The sequence below is a fragment of the Protopterus annectens genome, chromosome 16.part0, assembly GCF_019279795.1.
Source record: "Protopterus annectens isolate FY-2018-M chromosome 16.part0, PAN1.0, whole genome shotgun sequence".
NCBI lineage: Eukaryota > Metazoa > Chordata > Ceratodontiformes > Protopteridae > Protopterus > Protopterus annectens.
The window spans coordinates 316,179,090-316,198,570 of NC_056750.1; the positions used below are offsets into that span (position 1 = coordinate 316,179,090).

The 19,481-nt window shown below is 37.5% G+C and overlaps 1 protein-coding gene across 10 annotated transcripts in view; it reads right to left on the reverse strand.

Annotated features, from left to right (window-relative positions):
• The window catches only part of CAMSAP1 (calmodulin regulated spectrin associated protein 1), a 1,635,252-nt gene that overhangs the window by 930,927 nt on the left and 684,844 nt on the right, over window positions 1–19,481 (reverse strand). For 8 of the 10 annotated variants that reach the window (XM_044057912.1, XM_044057905.1, XM_044057909.1 and 5 more), the window contains one exon: window positions 11,819–11,851. The exons of the other annotated variants lie outside the window; for them this stretch is intronic. In XM_044057912.1, the coding sequence (XP_043913847.1) occupies window positions 11,819–11,851 (33 nt within the window). The remainder of the gene's footprint in view (window positions 1–11,818; window positions 11,852–19,481) is intronic. 10 annotated transcript variants of the gene reach the window in all.

A 19,481-nucleotide genomic window follows, 5' to 3' on the forward strand; every position in this document is an offset into this window, starting at 1 on the left:
GATTCCTGTCCCAGAGACTTCCCATACTCTGGAACAAACTACCTATCGATATCAAACAAAGCTCCTCATTAGCACTCTTCAAGAAAAATCTTGATGATTGGATGGGAAATAGGAAATTCACCCTGAGGATCACCTCTGTGGCTCTGCTCGACAGTGGCACAGTAAAATAATTTTCTTGGGTGGCAAAAGCCAGGGTACCTTTTTGGCTGGGCTTGTATAGGCCCCAGGGCCGATAACCTAGTACCTACCTATGAACCTAAGAATTATGCCTAAAATGTGCTTTCTTCAGCATGTGAAGTAGTGCATCATGCATACCAGCATAGGTATCCAGCATGAGCCTTCAAGTATAAACAGAGGTGAACAAAGGCAGCAGACTGCACATTACACCACCACTGAGACATAGCAAAATTTAGTGGTTCATAGACATGCATGCATGCTTCCTGACCTATTCGACCTATGTGCTAAGTCATGCAAATTTATGAAATTATACTGCACATCTGGACGGCATTACTGGGAAGAACACCGGCATTATTTGAATTTATATGCAATCTAAAGAGCCACACAGTACTTAGAAAGTGATTGGCTTGCACAGGTTTCTTTACCGTCTTAATGATGTGCAACCTTTTGCTCCAATTCATGATGGAGAAGGATAGCAGCAGGATGTGTGCTTGTATGTGTCTCACATTTGTAGAAGTTGCAGGCAATAAGGCAGACCACAGTATCAGAACCGCCTCTCCCTGTACATGCCTGTTACCTCTAGACCACTGCTATGACCTGGTCAAGATGTTTGCTGCCCTATGGTGATCAGTACAGCTAATCACAAACTCCTCCTACTGTGTAACAGTACAGCCACAGTACTGGCACTTATCACCTGACCACAACTATTGGCAGTAGGGAGGCCTACCTACCTGAAGGCATATTTACATGCTGTCTGCATTCCTATACCTGTCCCTACAATTGTTGAAAATGGCTCCATAGCTCTCCCTTGAACCATAGTGTGGGATAACAATGGGGTCTATATTACATCGAAACGCCGTAACAGCGAATACCAAATGTCCAACAAATATTCATCGAAATCCATTTCCGCGATTCGCTGAAAACTTGTTAGGCAGACAAATACTTGCCTTGCAACGCTACAAAACTAATTTTACCAAAACCAAACCCACCCATGTGGGGGGCTTCGCCCTCCACACCCTCAACTAAATGTACCAATTCCAAGATCGCACTACAGTGGAGAAAAGGGCAAAATTGTGTAGTTGGCCAAATACATCTTTGCCCTGAAAGAATTCAGCAAATCATGGAAATGGATTTCGCTGACTATGTGTCGGCCTTTTGGTATTCACCTTACGGTGTTTCGACATCGTAATATAGACCCATAACAATGTTATACCAACATTTGTAGTGAAGTTACACCTATCTCAGCAATATAAGGTTTACAGCTCTGTACTGTATGTTCACAGGTCTATATGTCCAAAGGATGAGGTAAATATTAAGAATGGACAACTTCAGCCCAGGCAAAAATGATGTTCTGTTACAAGCTCTTAAAAACACATGCACAGCATCTGTTGAGGACAGGGTGTGTCAACTAGCCTTTCCATTACCAGTTGTGGAAGACTGTGGTCCATAATATAAATGCCATGGGGTTAACAACTGCACATTACAGGCATTGCATAAGCATGTTACAGATGTGGTATGCTCTACCAGGACAAATGTATGTTCTGTAGCAACTGAGAAGTCAGCCATGGAAGCAGCACAAAGGAGCAAGAGGCTGACAGAAGCAGAGGCATTTATTATGCTCCTGCAAGACTATCTTTTTTCACTACTTCAGATGTATTTTTGGATTTCACTCTATCAAGTCTTTACAAATTCACACTACCAGCACCATTGCTGTTTGCCAGCACTTGACTATTTTCATGTTTTTGCTAAACATATACTTGTTTTAAATGCACTTGTTTTTTAACTCAGAAAATTCTTTAAAATATCAATTTTTTAAAACAGATTCTTTAGGACTAATTAAATTAAGACAAGACAAGCTTACAGTATACCTGTTGCAAGTTTGAATTACAAATGCACTAGCATTTTGTTTCTGGATTATCTTGGCTTCTCAGTCCCACATGGTTCTCAGTTTTTACAGCCATTACCTTTGCAACACACTGTGCCTTTAGTGCCTTTAGTTGTAATTGTGCCTTATTATACCATGACCCCCCCATTAATATTCCAAAACGTGCACGCTGATTGGCCAGCGTGCACGTTGTAAATCGACTTATACTAATGGAAAAAGGTCCGGTTGCCCGGACTTTTTCCATTAGTATAAGTCTTTTTTTAAAACACTGTCTTGCTATGTTAAAAGAGTTTAACATAGCGACACAGGTTTAAAAAAAGCAACGGAGATCTCCGTTGCTTTTTTTAAAGCTGTCTCGCTATGTTAAACTCCTTTAACATAGCGACACAGTGTATAAAAAGCAACGGAGATCTTGCTTTCTCTGTTGCTTTTTAAACCTGTTCGCTATGTTAAATGGGTTTAACATAGCGAGACAGCTTTAAAATAAGCAACGGAGATCTCCGTTGCTTATTTTAAAGCTGTCTCGCTATGTTAAACCCATTTAACACATCCAGACAGGTTTTAAAAGCAACGGAGAAAGCAAGATCTCCGTTGCTATGTTAAATGGGTTTAACATAGCGAGACAGCTTTAAAATAAGCAACGGAGATGTCCGTTGCTTATTTTAAACTGTCTCGCCATGTTAAACCCATTTAACATAGCGAACAGTAAAAAGCAACGGAGATCTTGCTTTCTCCGTTGCTTTTGGCCACAGCTCTGATGTACTGCATAGGCATGCGCAGTACATCAGAACTGCCGCGGATACCAGACAGCTGCGGAAGGGCAGCAAAGAGGCATTATACAATGCCATTATTTAAGAAAAGTAATTGTTTCTTTTCTTAAATAAATGTCATAGTATAATAGCAATAACCCACTTCTGGGTGTGGGTAATGCGGGATTTACCCATGGTTGTCTTTGTTTGGTCCCGAGGGCGAAACCACACCAACCGTGGGTAAATCCCGCATTACCCACACCCAGGCGTGGGTTATTGCTATATTATTTAACTTTTAACAAGCATTTGAATTTACATACATTTTCTGTCATTTAATTCTTTTACCTGTACCTGTTAATTCACTTATTCTGCACACATTCACAGCTTTTGATGAGATCAAGTCAGTTTCCCTTAAAAGCTTCCCTCTTGTTTCATTTCTTGAGCCACAAATTATCTTATCAGAAAATCATGCAGCTCCCAAAATTCAAATAACCTGTCTCCACTTTTAGCTCAGTAACATATGCACTTAAAATTTTTGAGGACTTTTTCTCTTGTAATGAGTACATACTTAATGAGTACATATTTAATAAATGGCAAGCTCTTTCTAGACCGACAATAATTGTTGACTTTTCCTCGGAGTGTTGCAATTTTATCTTCTGCATCTTCAAGAACAGTTAAGAGTGTTAAATACTTTTAGGGCTGATTCTTCAGTAACATGCAGGTACACAGTAGCCTCAATGTTCTCAGACTTTCAGCTAATCCACTTACTGTGAGGAATAAACTGTAATTTAGGATCCAAAAATTTCAGTTTTGTACTAAATACTCCTTCTAGAAAAAGAATTCCTGGATGGTACAGATAAGAATATTTCTGTGTGAATTATACTTCTATCATACACAAAAAATTCTTGAAAGCAAATATGTTTATTTACTTTTGTTGATTTATTTCTTAAGTTCTGAAATATAATTCACCAGTCCCTGACAATCATACATCAGAAAATAATTGCCAAAAACAAATTAAATGTTGCCAAGCCTCTATGAGGCCTATTTTCTAAATTATTTGCCTAGAATTAAGAGTATACCACATGACATGCTAACTGCTGCAACTAGCTCATCGGACTTAAAGCTGTACTGTCATATATATAACATGGGTAGATGAAGCTCAGCTCCAGTATCCAGTCTGAGAAGCCCTTCAAGAAAATAAAGGCTCAGCAGTATCTGTCGCTTGCCTCTTAGAAGATTCAACTGAACAGGCTCTACAAACCAGTTTCCTTACCCAGTTATGAGAGAGAATTGCACATTTTCATTTTTAGGCATATTTTTTTAAAGGGTACTCTCTATGGTCTTCTTTTTACTCATGTTTGAAATTCTCATTTTCTAACAGAAGATTCGAGAAGCACAAATGTCCCGTAACTTTTTAAACTATACAAACTATACAAAGGCAGGTAAGTGTTCAGCTCTTCTAATACTTTTTTTTGAGTGAAAGCACATATTGTTGTCCTCTTCCCCAAGCAGAACAAGAACTGTAAAACTGCATCCTTGGGAGAATCTAATGGCCACAACAGCACTTGTTGCAACTTTCAGAGGTTAGTCATCAAATAAAAAAGAATACATTAAATCTTAACAATACTGAAAAATAAGTCTGAAACGATATACAACAGTAGTGAAGCTAACGAAAGACACTGTTTAGGTAACGTTCACTTGCATGGTTAAAAAACAAAAAAAAAGTGGATAGTGCTTGGTGTGCACTCTTTTCTTTATTCCAGGATGGCCCTTTAATTGCCATGTGCAAAACTACAACTGCAAATCATAGGGAGTATTTAAATGTCAAACATATCTGGCTAAAGGAGATGTCTAACTCCAGCTTAATCCTGGGATATTTATATTTCCTGCAGCAATTATCCATACAATACACAAAGATTTTAGATATTTCAGTAACTAAGCAGATAATGACTCTGCTGACTAAGGGCTGATACCATCAATAAGAATCAGGTAAGAAGCTGAATCAAAGCAGAAGTCAATGCCTGTTGCACAACTGCTAATGAAGTACCCCTAGACCTTTACGTATGTCAAAGGGTCTACTTCAGTAGACTGAAATCCCACTTACCCGACTTTCAAAACACTGAGATGAAAAACCCGAAACTCCACAAGACCGACCACTAGGAACACCGACAGATCGCTATGGGTAAGCAACCATTCGCCCAACCCAGCAAGCACAATAACACCGAAGCAAGGAAAACCCACCCATGTGGGGGGCTGGGTCCCCCCACATAACCTAACTAGACATATCAACTCCGAGATCACACTATCGCAGAGGTAAGGGGCAAATGACAACATGCTAGCCAAGTGGTTACTTGCCCATAGTGATCTGTCGGTGTTCCAAGCAGTCAGTCTTGTGGAGTTTTGGGTTTTTCATCTCAGTGTTTTGAAAGTCAGGTAAGTGGGATTTTGGTCTACTGAAGTAGACCCGTGCCAATACCCAGAAAATGTAAAATACTTCAGAAAGTGACTAGTCTGAAATTTTCAAGATCCATCAGTGAAAATTTGCCCAGGGCTTAAAAAAGCAGAAGCCATCCTAACCAAAATTAAACAGTGAAGCAAAAGTCCAAATGTCTTTCATTCTGAATTGGCCACCTTCAGTTCGAATTAATAACTTTCTTGTACAAGCACCACTGAACGACATTTTTTTTTTCAAATGCACCTACTGTCTCAAGTACTACATTTCTTATACCACTTATAAAGCAAGTGCAGGCCAACATAGCAAAAACTGAACCTTCTAATTTTAGCCAAAATGGAAAAACAACCTTCGTAACGGAGTTACTTATGCCTTTGCATTAATGGCAAATGTGTCCTCAGTTTAGAAGAAAATGAGCTATGAGAATAGTTGCTTCATTTAATAGAGATAGACAGACACATTAAAATTAATGAAAGAAACTGACTGCAGAAGGTCAGTAAAACCCAAAAAGTCAGAAGTTTGATAAAGCAAATGAATACAGTAATTAGGACTGTTCACAGAGATCCATGTGATATAACAGAACTAAACAGGATATATTACTGTGCAGCTAAATTAATAACTGATAAAGTTCTTCCACAAAAACACAGGGTTGTGAGGGAAAGGAAGGGGAAAAATCAAATACCATCATGGAAATGTCAAATAGAGAAAATTATAAAGCAATTAAGACAAGAAGTGTCACTGTTAGAAGAGTACAGAAGAGGGAACAGATCAACAAAAATACTAAGATAGACAGACATAATGAAAGCAATGCACAGTGTTAAAACAGACCAGGATCTATCATGCACTATTGCAAAGAACAAACTAAAAATCTCAGCACAGGAAGAAAAACTGAGAAGATAAGCAGATAACTATAAAGGAAAAGTACAAAATAAGCAATTTATTGATGACCCAAAAAAGTTTTCTAGATAATGGGGAAACAAGGTAAAAAAAACTGAAAGACCACCAAAAAAAGAAGAAACAGATACATTTTGAAGAAGTTTCTACGAAGATCCTGTGGAACATAAAGATACTAAAATGGATAGAAGAAATAAAAGAAAGAATAAGAAGTTTAACGGTATAGGATATGAAATGGGATGAAGTAAAAAGTTAAGAAAAGCCTCTAATTGGAAAACCCCATGCCCAGATGTAGTACCTAACTTTCAGTTAAAAGTATTAACATCTTTGCACAAATATTTAGCCATGAGTTAAAACTATATGTGCATCATGAACAAATACTAACCTGGATAACAACAGGAAAAACAATGCTCCTACTTAAGAGTGAACCTGCAAGCTACCCTAAAAATTATAGAGCAATAGCTTGCCTTCCGATGAAGTATAAACTATACACTGGAATTGATGCCGACAGAGTTTATAGTCATTTAGAAGAAAACTCAATTACGGCAGTGGAACAAAAGGGCAATAAAAGAAAGTCATATGGAACAATGGATCATTTGCAGTTAAAGTCATAGTGGAGAACTGTAAAAAGGGGAAGAATCTATAAGTGGCATGGATTGACTACAAAAAAGCATTTGATAGTTACCCTCATTCATAGATAAAGAGTGCTTAAAAATGTGTAAGATACACCCCTACACTGATCGACTACATTACAGTGACCATGAAACAGTGGTAGACCACTCTGCAATTAAGTCATGATAAAAGGACAAATTATTATTCCAAGGATAAAAATTCAAAGGGGATATTCCAGGGTGACTCTGTCACCACTGCTATTCTGACTTGCCCTTAACCATTAAGTTGTCTACTTAACGGCTTAAGCCATGGCTATAATTTGGCTCCTAGAAAACAAGAAAGTGCAAAGTCGATGACTTAAAACTGTACAGCTCATCAGATGAGAAACTGAAGCACAACTGCAAGTTGTCAAAACATTTTCAGATGATACAAGAATGTCATTTGGTCTTGACAAATGTGCAAAAAGCAACCTTTAAAGCAGGAAAACTGCAGCACCAGGAAAACATCAGTTTGAGACAAGAAGGTGATATAAAAGAACTTGAGCAAGAGGGAGTATATAAATATTTGGGAATTGATGAAGGATTAACAATAAAACATGAACAAATGCAAATAAAACTCCATAAGGAATACTTTAGAAGACTTAAATTAATCCTGAAAACAGCATTGACATCTAGGAACAAAATCCAAGCTCTAAATCAATTTGCTCTTCCTGTCCTAACTTACAGTTTTGGAGTGATCGACTGGCCCCAAAATGTGTTTGGTAGATTAGATAGGAAAACAAGGATGCTTCATGCTCAAATGATTTATAAAAATCAGTGCATACCAAGACTATATAGTCCCCATTTCGAAGGAGGGATAGGCCTCCTTGAAATGGAGTACAGATCTGCAATCATGGGACTTCACACATATTTGCTGACCTCACAACACCCAAACGTAGTAAAAGTTTTGAAACATAAGGAAAATAAATCTAAGATGACTTCCCTGCTTAGTTGAGCAGAAGCATATCGGCGTCAAGCAGGAATGGAAATCAAACCACAAGTAGATAAAAATCAGGCAACTGAAAGTTCCAAAAAACAAAAGAAAGAATATAATGTGAAGGACCAGATGAGAAGGCAAGAAATGTGGAAAATGCATAAATATAGTTGCAAGTATAGAAAACTTCTGGAAGAACCTCATGTTGACTGGGAACAAATGCAAGAATGGTTAAGGAGAGGCAAATTCAAACCAAGAGATGAAAGGTTAATATAGGCGGCACAAGATAGTGGGCTACATACACGTTGGTTTACAAAGTCAAATCCGTTGAACATGGGGGAGAAACAGACAAATATAGGTTTTGTAAAACAGAACTGGAAACAGTTGCACTCCTCGTTGCTGGTTGTAACATACTAATGGCAGGAGGACTGTATACTGAAAGGCATAATAATGTGGCAAGACGCTTGCACTGAGGATTGTGCAAACATTATGATACTGAAGTGACTGAAAATCACTGGAAGCATGAGACACAAACTATCATAAAAATGATGAAGTTTACATCACATGGGATCACCCATTACCAAAAGCCCAAAAGATAGATGCTAGAAAACCGGATACAGTGGTCCATGAAAAGAAGACAAAAGTAGCATTAATCTTGCCACACCCAGTGACTACAGTGTCTTTTGTACAAAGAGACATAAAATTCATAAAATATCAGGATCTGCAGGCAGAAACGAGAGCAATGTAGAAGAAAATTCCCAGACACAGTTTCAATAGCAGTAGGAGCAATGGGTCTTATAAAAAAGAATATACAACTGTATTTAGATATGTTACCAATACATGTAACCCCATACGAATTACAGGAGGAGTTATTACTGGGCACATTTTGGGTGCTGCATAGAGCACTTCTGGCTGACATCAAAGATTGAAACAATACTAATTTCATGAACTTTAATCGTACTTTGAATTAGGAATGGGGGCGGGTCCATTCCAGTCATGGCATTAGAAACCCAAACGACTTGAAAAATTAAAAAAAGACTGTACTCCACTTCTCCCCACACCTCTAAAATAAGGAAGTCACCTGCAACATGTCTGAATACTAAGCTTCACATGTGCAATGTGATAAATGCAACTTCAGTATCAATTCTGGGGTGGGGGGTTGCAATAAACTAAATCACTTGACAATAATCAACTTATTTTTTTAAACAAAATAGCAAAAAAAGTTCATAACATATTTATTTCTTGTACAACACTAAAATGAGAACAAGTGGTATTTCAAATCTGTTCCCTTGAAATTGTAAACATCCAGCAACATTTGTTACCTTTTGGATTCTTTAAAAGAATTATGATAAAGTCCCGAAATCAGACAAAAAATAACTCCTTTAAAGCAAAGGATTTCTACACTGCTGCACATCAGTAATTAAAGGTTTTCCCTTTGATTATGTATGCATCCTGAACTTACCAGATGCACTCTATTTGAATATCTTGGTAGATCATTTGTATGATGGGATTGTGGATAGTTAAACAGACACTTAAAACCAGTCTAGCTAAAATAAAAATTGCCTTGACAGCAGACCAGATATGAAAATATAAAGAATTCATATGACATAAAAACAAGGGCTTAGTGCCACAATGGCAAGTAAAGTCCTGCACTTAAAAGCATCCTGAAATTTTAGGGAAGGAACGAGCCTTCTTAAGTTTAGCACCAAACTATAAACTGAAGGACAACACACTTTCTGTGTAGACAGACGAACAGCTGCAAGAACATTTATGTGCTCACCAGTTACAAATTTAATTACAGAAGAAATGTGACACCCACAGTTCACAAAACTGGCATACCTGGACATAAGATGTATTGTCATTCTAGCTAACTGCATACATTTTTACCAAAATGTAAATATAAGGATAATACTGTACCACTCGAGCATATTCCACTGGTTCCAACATGCAGTGAGCTATGGCATGCATCAGATCAGGCTAACACAGAAACAGAAATATCAGAGATAAATGGAAACAAGATTAATTTATGCAATGACATTACTATTAAATAAAATAAAAATGAAATGGCAATCAGCAGAGAATGACATTTCGCACACAAAGGTGATCAGGCTGCATCAGTTTAATGTGGAAATATACTCAATTCATAAAAGTCAATTATAAAAAAAATAAAGTGACTGAACTTGCTGATTTTGAAAAGATCTCTCCAGCAAAACTTAACCATGTTTTGCAAATTCATGCCTCATCAACAAACATTCAACAATCACTCAGTGATTTTATGACCTCGTTAGTAGGAATACTTGATTACATTAACTCCATTTGTTAAGCTGCTCAGCTGACACTACATATATTCTTTTCTTTTTCTTAGTCTGCAGAAGTATGTGGGCAATTACTTGTTTAAACTGAAAAAGGGATGGGAATATTATTTAAATATGCAAAAAGTTAAGAAATATTAAAGCACTAGGGAGGCATAGTTAACAAAGATATTTCATTTAAAAAACATCTCTGGTACAAGTGCACATCACTGGAGTTAAATGAATTAAAGCCACACATAGTCTGTGCTTTCAAGTGACAGATTCAGAGTTGGTAAGTCAGCTAGGATTAGGAAGAGTGAAAAAGACTGAGCATCCACTGGGCAGCTCTCCTTTTCAGGCGCAAACTCATCAGCTTGATGATGACTGGTAGACGGAAAGGTAGCATCATGCCATGCTGTAGTTTCCTGGCAATGGCAGAACACAGGTGCAAACACACACACACATATCTACACCATGAAGAAAAGGACTTAATGAGAGTCAATAGTTTTAATACATCCTATGCCATGTTCAAGTAGGACTGAAGCACCCTACATGAAAGAGTAAACCAGGCAGATGGCTGGATGGAATTACCTTTCTGCTCTGAAGAGAGAAAATGAACGATTATTATCCCTTAAAAAGAAAATTAAACAGCAAACTTTATTCTGCTGCTAACATTTATGTATGCGCTTCAGTTTGTTTAAACTCTTTCAGTTTAAGACAGTTATAAAATAAAGAAGTTTCAAATGTGTGCAAAGTTATATGTAGTTTGGTCATGACAGTCAACTCAGTAGTGGGTTAAAATTGCAACATCAAAAGAGCTATACACTTTTACCCATACATGGGTCTGGTACTGGCTTAACTGATGTCTGATATGTGTACCAATGACCAAACAGAACTTTACTTATTCTTTGTTTTATGATGGAGAGGAGTGGGAAAGGCTCCTTACATTCTCCTCACCGTAATATAATGTACTCTACAGTTGCTAAAAAACAAAATATGAATCATCTCTGTATCAACAAAGATGCAGTTCAACTATGCAGTCCTAAATTAATGTGTGCCAATTAACTGGTCTCCAACAATGAGAAATAAATACCATCTGGCAGAGCAGCAGAGAAGCTTAGGGCCATGAACTATCCTGTCCATTAATTCCTTGTTTGGCCTCCCTTCAATCACTATTTGCAAACTGTATGAGAAAGAATACGTCAGTTAAAGTCAACGCTCCCAGGTCAAATGTGAAATTAAAAGTGTGACTAAGGGGTCTTACCTAACAGGATACTTTAATTTCATTTATACGTACATAACTACACATCTGTATCAGACTCTTATAGAATTTTCTTCCCACTGCTGCAACAAAAACTGAAAAGCACAACTAAACCAATCTAATGCATGCAGAGCACATTTTACCACACTCCAACTGAGCACTTGATCACCTTAGTGTTACAATTGGCTGAACACAGTATTTCTAACTTTTCACAAACCTATCATTCACAGCGTACATAAATATGTAGATCATGAAGTAGCATAATGCTAGACAGTCAATGGCTGATAGCATTTTTTTGTAAAGATCAAACCTAAAAAGTAAGAAAAATTGACCGCTGGAATAAGCAATCCAGTGACTTACTATATCTTATATTCATACATTCAAAATATATTAGCTTACAGAAATGCTTGACTGCTTAACACTGATAGGTTTGATCTTTGAAATAAAAGAAGCACATACAATAAAGAAAATAATGTTTGATAGATAATGCTTGGCAATTACGTGTAGATCCATTAGTTCACTTACAGGTACCAGCTTCCAATACCATTTGGAAGGAGACTGCTCAGGAAGCAGGAATGGGAATTGGAAACGGGAAAGGAAAGGAAATGCAGCAGAACATATTAGTAGCCATTAATAGCAGTAAATTAACAAGCTGTTGTTCAAAGTACAAAATTAGACTGTTAGTCAAATATTCCAACATGAGTAATGCTTGTATATGAACTCATTTCATGAGATACACCTAAAAGATGAAATAATGGCCAGCAAGTACTTCCGCTAGCTGAAGTGATTAATCAATATAAAAAACGCATTAGAGCTTATATTACTAGCTAACTCTTAAACAGATCCAAGTCAAATATTACACAATTAGACACCCCACATCAATTCAGCTGACAAAATGGCATGACAGATTTTTAGCACTTGCTTACTATAAAGATTTGGTGGCCCTTTAATTCAGTGTACATTTCTGCCAGCTGTAACACAGCCATTACATGAAATATTTAAAACCAGAAAATATCTGACTCTCCAAATGAAAGCCTAAAATCACTTTCTAAAAAAAATGTGAAATTCACTCTAAACTTGGTATAATTCTGAAGCACTGTACCAATGTCTGCAATCACCAAGTCATATCAGCAATCAACTCTAAGAAAAAAAAGTGTGGAATTTTGCAGCATTTTTTTACATACCTGTATGCATCAAAGCATACAATGAATTATCCGTAGGAATGCATTTTGCATTCCAGATGCTGTTGCTTAATAAAAAGCTTCAATTTTTTTTTATTAAGCCTTGGCCCAAATTCATCCATCGTCCTTTGTTCCCCATTTTTGCACTTGGAGGTTACGTGTCACATCAAAAGCCAATGTTCACACCACCAGGTTGCTAGTCCTGCTACAGTGCAAGCCTTGGCCCAAATAAATCTACCAAATCCCTACTAATATCAGGGTAGGATTATCCTTGGGAAACATCCAAACACATTAATGGTCAACATCCTGCTCCTGCATGAAAGAATGTCTATTAAAGTCTATGGGACCATCCTCTGACATCCATAAGGTAAACATCATCAAGGGATACAGAAAAATTATGTTGTCATATTCTTACATGTTTATACAGATTTTTATTAAGAAATGGACTACATACGTTAGAAATGCTGCGGACGAAGATGCATCGGTACTTCAATACATGCCATAATGCATAGGCATAAAGTTACAGAGAGTGAGAGATTACTAACTTGTTTTCAGTCCTGTTTATAATTTGATTCAGAATGGTTAGATTTACCTAGAGTATTTGGTTGTTGCCTAAACATGCATAGTTTACATTAATATATATACACATTTGCTTTTTTTGGGGAGGGGACAGTGGAAATGTATAGAAAACAGGTGACAAGTTTGTGACCTCCATTAGGTCCCATACAGTTTGACTGAATGATCTAGTATCTGCCACTGGGATAAAATGCTACAGAAATGACAGCTACCAGGCAAAGAGCCACAAAAGATGGACAGAAATCATAAAAGAATACAGTTGTATTTCCAAGAATGAACTGCAAAATAAAGGGTTGCCACTCATGAAGGATTTGGTGGTGGATCTGAAGGTGCTTCATGCCCAAGTCAAAGTTATTGGTCTCTCACACAGAAATAACACATGTCACATAACAAATGGCAAGTGTGACTGATGGCACTGACTATAGGTCATTATTTGGCTTCAATTCAAACTCAGAATAAAAATAATGAATTAAACTTTTGGATGCATTATGCAAAGAGGAGGAAGTCAAGAGAATTCTTAATTTACCATAGTGCAGAGGGCATAAACAAGGCCTTGGTGGAGTAATTCTCAAGGAGCTAAAGTTCAGCTACCAGAAGGTGAATAACCACTCAATGAAACACTGCTTCAAGTGGGATCAATGACAGAAAGTCAGAGAACTTCCAAGAAAGGAGCTCCCAAACTGACACTCTGCAGGTTCATGTCTTATGAGGTAAAAATGTTTAACCTGGTCAGCACAGAGAATATGGTAAGCATAGTAGCTAAAATGGGATCACATCAGCAGCTTACAAGATTACTTAATGCTGTTGTAGGAGAAACAGAAGAAATACAAGAACTGCACAGACTAAAGAAGCAAAGAGGAATGACAACACTTTGTAACAGTGAAGCCGAGATGTCTGATGCAAGGGGGACAGGTGGGTGTGGGTGTGCATGCAAAAAGTTGTCCAGGCAAGCACCTGTTAATCATTTGTCACTGCAGATGTTTAATACTGGCATAATGGTGAACAAAGGTTGGTGCCATTGTGCATCTCAGGAGCTATGAGACAGACACAAAGACACATATATAATCTATATTTTCACTTTGTGAACCTCTTCTGTTTTAGAACACATGTAGCTTAGGTGTGGAGCTTACAAACACTAACAGACAGTAAAATACATTGATAGCTAAAGTAACAAACATGCTCAGAACTTCCACTTCATTAACCAGACAAAGCAGTATTATGACTAACTTACTAAGGTGCATAAAAAACATAAGCATCCTAAAGGAAAAGAACAAAGAGAAACTAAATGGGTAAGTTGCAACAAAGTGGTTAAAATAAACTAAAGTAACTAAGGGACCTCAAGAATGAGGCCTCACACTCGCAACCTGAATTAAGGACAGCCACCAAGCCACAGAACAATCCGAGGGAGGCAAATGCTTAAAGGTCTCCAAATCTGTTGTAGAACAACTAATAGCTCCTCACCTGAGCACCTGTCAAAGAGTTGTCTGACAGGAGTATAGAATAATAAAAGATCTTGTAGATAGGCTGGACCCAAATTGTATACGAGAGATTATTCTCCAAGATACAATAACTGGGTTAAACTGGACAGAGATTACATTTCACAGCATCATGTGTATTTAACTGAAAGATTTGAGACAATTTCAATTACTTTAAGATTATGCAACGATAAAAATCTAAAACAAAATGCAGAGTATGGCATAAAATGAGGCACTGGTGCTTTACTTACCTGTTAAATGAGAGAGGAATTTAAGGAATGGGTAGGGGATATAATTCGAGAGTTATAGGAAAGACAAACTACTTCAAAGTAGATAGCTAGTAACTGCAGTAAAATGAAAATGAAGCTTAAAAACATGGAATAAATAACAGAGAGACACGAGAAAGAATTATGAGGAATTATTTAGAGGGAATGACATAGGTTAAAGTATTGCACAATAGGGGAAATCTAACAGAACAAGAGGAATGATGGCACTGTGTGCAAAAGGGAAATAAGGAAGTACTGGATAATATGCACGAGATCAGAAAGGCAGCTGTTAAGGATACTATTTTTTGATAGGTCTAGCATGCAAAAACAATGTAGAAAACAGACAACAGAAAGAGTTCCTGCCAAACTCTGGGAGCCTATGACAAGAAAAATAACCACAGATTTTCTATAGGTATTAGATATACTTCAGAAATTTTATTTAAAAAAAGTATAAAGGAAAATAGAGAAACTAAGGAAATATTACGGAAGAACAAATTAAGCCCACTATAGAGAACTATGATGCTAAGCAATTAATAGCTAAGTTAGGAACAGATAGGATAAAGTGGCAATGTATTAATCATTCAACAAAAAAAGTTTCCAGGAACAGACAATATTCCAGTAGGAATATGGAAGTTAAAGAGGAGAGAAACTAACAAAGTTCTAGAATGTTTTAACAATATTTTAAAAGGCTGGGAAGAGTGCCAGCATACTGACACATTTCAATTTGAAACAATGATTATAAACTGTATATCTTTAGTAATTAAGAAAATGGCAAAGGTGTTACAAAAGTTGAAAGATATGGATCATCATGGTTTTGTGGAGGAGTGACAAACATTTGACAACATTAACAAAATAACGATGATCCACACAGAAGCAAACTGTAAGAAAGTGCTCCTTTTGTTGGTGGGTCTTGATGGAGAGAGAGTATTTGATGCTTGATGCAGTCAGCTGTGATTTTATCATTAGGGCAACAACAGCATTTGCATTCCTTGACAGAATAACAGATATCTATCTGTCTATAGACAGACAGATAAATAGATGAACATACATACAAGAGGCATGAATTAAGATGAGAAACCTCTCTGACAAGCCATATTTTGAAAGGAGGAACCAGGCAGGGACATCCTCTTTCCCGGTTATCTGTTTTACATTTAGAGACATTGGCAAAGAAAATAAGGAATTCACAAATTCTAAAATCCAGCTGATATAAGGTAGTCAAGAAAGTCAGCTTTATTTGCTACTTGAATCCAGAAAAATACATTGCTGTGAAACATTCTGAGACAGATTCAAATCTTTTCAAGATATAAAACAAATGAAAATAAAATAAAAGCTACAGCAGGAAACTAAACGACTTGGGAGGGAAAGGTAACAGAGTTGGAAGATGCTAAGCAGAAGTTTGAAATGCAAGTTAGAGGCTGCCTTTCCTATCAGCGATTGGTATTAGAGTACAGGCAAACAGAAAACCATATGAACACCAAGTGAATGTCTAGCTCTGGCAGTTTTAATTAAATCTAGAACAGAAGCTGCTGTAACACTACATGACAAACTATAAGAAATCAAATGAGTTTAGAAAAGATTGGGGAAAACAAGAGAATGTAAAGACAATTTACAAGGAACAATGGGAAGAAATCTGTAAGGCTCATAAGTATGCAACAAAGTCCAGAAGATTTTTGACTTTTGCACGGAAGTGTTTGCACAGGTTTTTGTATACCCCAAGTAGACTTCAGGGGATATCCCTCAAGTAGATAGAAAATGCTGGAGGTGTGATGAGGAACAGAAAAGTAAGGGGGCATACTTTTTGGGAATATAATGCGCTGGCAGATTTTAAAATTCCCTACAGAGTACTTTGACAGAAATGGTGGGGGAACAAATGGTAAATGACTCTTTTCTGCTGGAGTACAGGACCTGAATTTCCTACACACAGTAAGGCCTTATTAAGTTTAATGATACTAGTTGCCAGAAAAAGAACTTAAAAGAAAATTGAAACCAAAATCTATACCAAATACAATGGAAGTTTTGAATATTGCAAAGGACATAAAAAAATGGAGAGTACGATATTCAGAAAATGGAAGGAGCATAGTTCTAAAAAGTAAACAAAATTTGTGGTAACAGTAAAGGCATAATAATTTTCATAAGGAGAGAGGTTTAAGGGAAGGAAGACAGTGAGCAATTTATATAATGTTTGATTGAATGCAAATTGGTAAAAAGAAGATTTGTGTATACTGCGTGTTAATAATGAAGACTTGTTTTTTCTTTACTATTGATGTATGGAAGTTCATGTTACTATTTAAATGTGCTGATTTAGTTAAGATGTTTTTAAACTGTAACAAAAGAAAGGTAGATAATGTTAAAGACAATTTGGTTTTAGTTAACAGGGATGGTTTGTTGGGTAGACTGTCAAATAGATTTACATATTAAAAACATACAGATTGCATTTATCAAATGACATCTGGCTGATACTGCATGAAGGACTGAAGAAAAACAGTTTTCTGATCACAGGGCAGTAATGGACAACACTGTTTGGGGGAAAACAGGCTCCAGAAAGTAAGTGCGTGTTGAAAAGAAAAAAAAAATATTTTGAAAGGAAGACAGAGTAGTAGTGTGGGAACAGCTATGGAAAGACCACATTATCATGTGTTTTATACGGGTTTCAATATATGGTGAGTAATATTTAAATAAAAAGTGACCAAACATTTATGTATGGTAGGAGAAGAGGAGATAATGGGCAGCCAACGGTGGTGCAGTGGTTAGCACTGCTGCCTCACAGCAAGAGGTTCTCCGGTTCAATCCTCGGCTGGGGTGCCTTCTGTGCAGAGTCTGCATGTCCTCCCTGTGGTCACGTGGGTTTCCTCCGGGTGCTCCGGTTTCTTCCCACATTCCAAAGCCATGCTGTAGGTGGATTGGACACTCTAAATTGGCCCTAGGTATGAGTATGTGCATGTGTGTGCCTTCTGTGGAAGGTTGGGCGTTGGGCTGGCAACTCAACACCATAAAACTCCACTGCCAATCATGAGCGGACAGGTGATCCGCTGTGGCGACCCCTAACCGGGAAAAGCTGAAAGAAAAAGAAGAAGAAGGAGAAAAGGAGATAATATAAATAAAAGAAGGGTACAGAATGACAGTAAATGGTAAGGGAACTTGAGTTATTATTAGAAAAGACAGAGGAGTCAGAGGAAAGGAGAAAATAATTTCAAGAAGACTGTAAAATGATGAAAAGATGGTTACATGTGCAAACATATACTTTACATGTGCAAATGTATACTTTGGGGACAGAAGTTGAAAAATCAGAGAGTGATATGTAAAGTATGTTGTACCATGAAGAAAGAAAAGTTTATACATGATAGCAGTTAAAGAAGGTGGAAGATGTATATTTACAGGGGATATGTTTAGTGGAAAGGAAAGAATGCCAGCAAATGGATGATGAGTGAAAAGGCAAAAAAAAAAAAAAAGACGGAAGAAATAACGGTAGAATTAGTTAAAACAAAGGCTATGTACTCACCATAATGATGCATCTGTGCTGTACATTTTCATTTACTCAACGGATGGGTTTCTGATCTAAATCTGCCACTTTCACCAGACTCAAGGATATGGCTCTCATACTCCTCCCTTTACCTATAATGCCCCACTGTCCTAGTATAACCTCAGATTTGGTTTGCTGCCTCAAAAGTAAGACATACATGACACCCTATTATAAAAAAGAAGCAAGATAAGGACATATGGAAAGGCTGGAGTCAGGTTCCAAAAAGGTAATCTCTTAAGACCCACTAGGAAAGAGGAAAGGAGGTTGGGGGGTGGGGAATTGAGGAAGAATGAAAATGGACAGCACAGATGCATTGTTATGGTGAGTACATAACTTTTGTATCTGTTGTTGTAATTTTCATTCATCATCAGCTGATGGGACAGAGTGCCCAGCTAGATGAATCTTGGGTGGTTCTCATGAAAGGATATTCTGGACTAAACAAAACGCTGCCCTACTTCTGGATAGCATGTCTACCTTGCAATAAGCAATAAAGGTACGAGCAATGGACCAAGTGGTAGCTGCACAAATTTCATCTATGGACGTCCTTGACCATGTGCATTGGGGGGTTTGCTAAAGCTAAACCTCTTTCTTCATAAACAAAGGCTATACAATCAGTTAACCATTTGGCTAGGGTCACTTTAGAAACTGCTTTACCCAATCTGTTCTTAGAGAAGGCAACAAAAGTACAGTTGTGTACACTTACCATCAACGTAGATGTTTGAGTGTATTCACTGTTGCAGTCATCATACTTGGGTTATCTGCCTGCAGGTAGCCCTCAGTTGGCCTGAATACCAGTCAGTTGCTGTCGCTCCAGGTCCGACGTCAGGTCATCAGGGGTATAAAAAACAGGCAGCCGATGCCTTTACATCAGTTTTTCTTGCCCCAAATGTCAGGAGCCCCCCAATAGGGAGCTAAGCTATGGTAGAAAAATCACCAACAGTAAAAAGTAAATACCAATAGCCCTGCAAGGGGTGAGTAATATACACACAGAGGACAGAAAAAGAGAATAGGGCTGGAGGGAGGGAAACCAGGACTGCAACAGTGAATACACTCTAACATCTACATTTATGGCAAGTGTACACAAATGTACTATGTTCTTCGGGTTTCACTGCTGCAGTCATCACACATGGGTTGATTACCAAAGCTGTAGAAAGGGTGGCGGCAGTCAAG